Genomic DNA, 1,266 nt, shown 5'->3' on the forward strand with positions numbered 1-1,266 from the left:
GGGCGTGTGTGCTCACCAGAAAGACAGAGAGACAGAAAGCGAGAAATCACCCCCCAGGAGGGATGGCCACGCAGCAATCCCTTCTCCTCCATTCTCCTCTCGGGATCTTGGCCATGCATGCACATGTGCCCAGCGTAAGTTTAAGCCACTGGGTCTGGGACTCGAACTGCGGTCAACTACATGAGAGTCCAGCAACATAGCCATTACACTAACTGCTGGTCCCACTAGCAGAGGTTTTTAGAGCAGTTTTTAGAATGTTTAAGAAGAACTGGAAACCATCTTCACGTCTGTATCAAATGACAATTCTTTGCTTTCTAGTATATTTTATGTACAAATTTGTCACTTTAAATCTAGATCAAAAAATTAGTCATGCTGTGATCATAGATAGCTCTGGTTAAAAATAAATAAATAAACTTGTTTGTAAAAAGAGGTATGAAAGACAGAAAAAGGCAGTGGGGTGAAAGTTTACCCAAAACTGGGCCAGGTCTGTGAAACAGCAGAACTGCACTGCTCAAGAGGAGCAGTGTCCACGCGACGACCACAGTGTGCATCCCCAGCCCAGTCACCCTGAAACACACCAGGCACACCCACCGACCCAGGATCCGATGGGCTGGAGTAGGGAGGACAGCAGTGGGGCCAGACGCTGTAGAGAGTATTCCTCTCGCTCTCTCACTCTCCCATGCGTGTGTACACGTGCTCTCTCCTGAATAAAGAAAGAATGAAAAACAAACAGCAGGAGAACTGAACATTTTTAAATGTTATTATATTGCCTTTTCACGCACACTGTCACAGCTGCTGCTCGGTATGAGAATAAACTCATACGGCTTCCTTTGATGCAGATAAAGCTGTCGTCTGTCAGACACACCCAACGGGCCCTGTCACTCACAGAACCTACCATGTTTGTCTTTGCAGGCATCCTACAAGCCATTGCTGAAGCAGGTTGTGGAGGAGATATTTAATCCCGAGAGGCCCGATCCGGTCGATATTGAACACATGTCCTCAGGCCTCACTGATCTCCTTAAAACTGGATTCAGCATGTTCATGAAGGTAAAGTAGCCAAGAAGAGGGCCCCTGAGGGGTAATGCTCTCTTTGCTGGACACAAGAGTGCTTGGGAACCAGCAGTTAGTGTAATGGCTATGTCGCTGGACTCCCACGTAGTCAACCACGGTTCGCGTCCCGGACCCGGTGACTTAAAACTCATACCGTGCACATGTGCGTGCGTGCCCAAGATCCCGAGAGGAGAATGGAGGAGAAGGGATTGCGGC

At 48.3% G+C, this 1,266-nt stretch overlaps 1 protein-coding gene across 1 annotated transcript in view; it reads left to right on the forward strand.

Moving 5' to 3' along the window:
- The window catches only part of SCFD2 (sec1 family domain containing 2), a 457,870-nt gene that overhangs the window by 415,536 nt on the left and 41,068 nt on the right, over positions 1-1,266 (forward strand). Inside the window, exon 7 of the mRNA XM_006164377.2 lies at positions 913-1,047. Coding sequence (XP_006164439.1) covers positions 913-1,047 — 135 coding nt within the window. The remainder of the gene's footprint in view (positions 1-912; positions 1,048-1,266) is intronic.

Source organism: Tupaia chinensis, unplaced genomic scaffold (genome assembly GCF_000334495.1).
Source record: "Tupaia chinensis unplaced genomic scaffold, TupChi_1.0 Scaffold143615_1, whole genome shotgun sequence".
Lineage (NCBI taxonomy): Eukaryota > Metazoa > Chordata > Mammalia > Scandentia > Tupaiidae > Tupaia > Tupaia belangeri.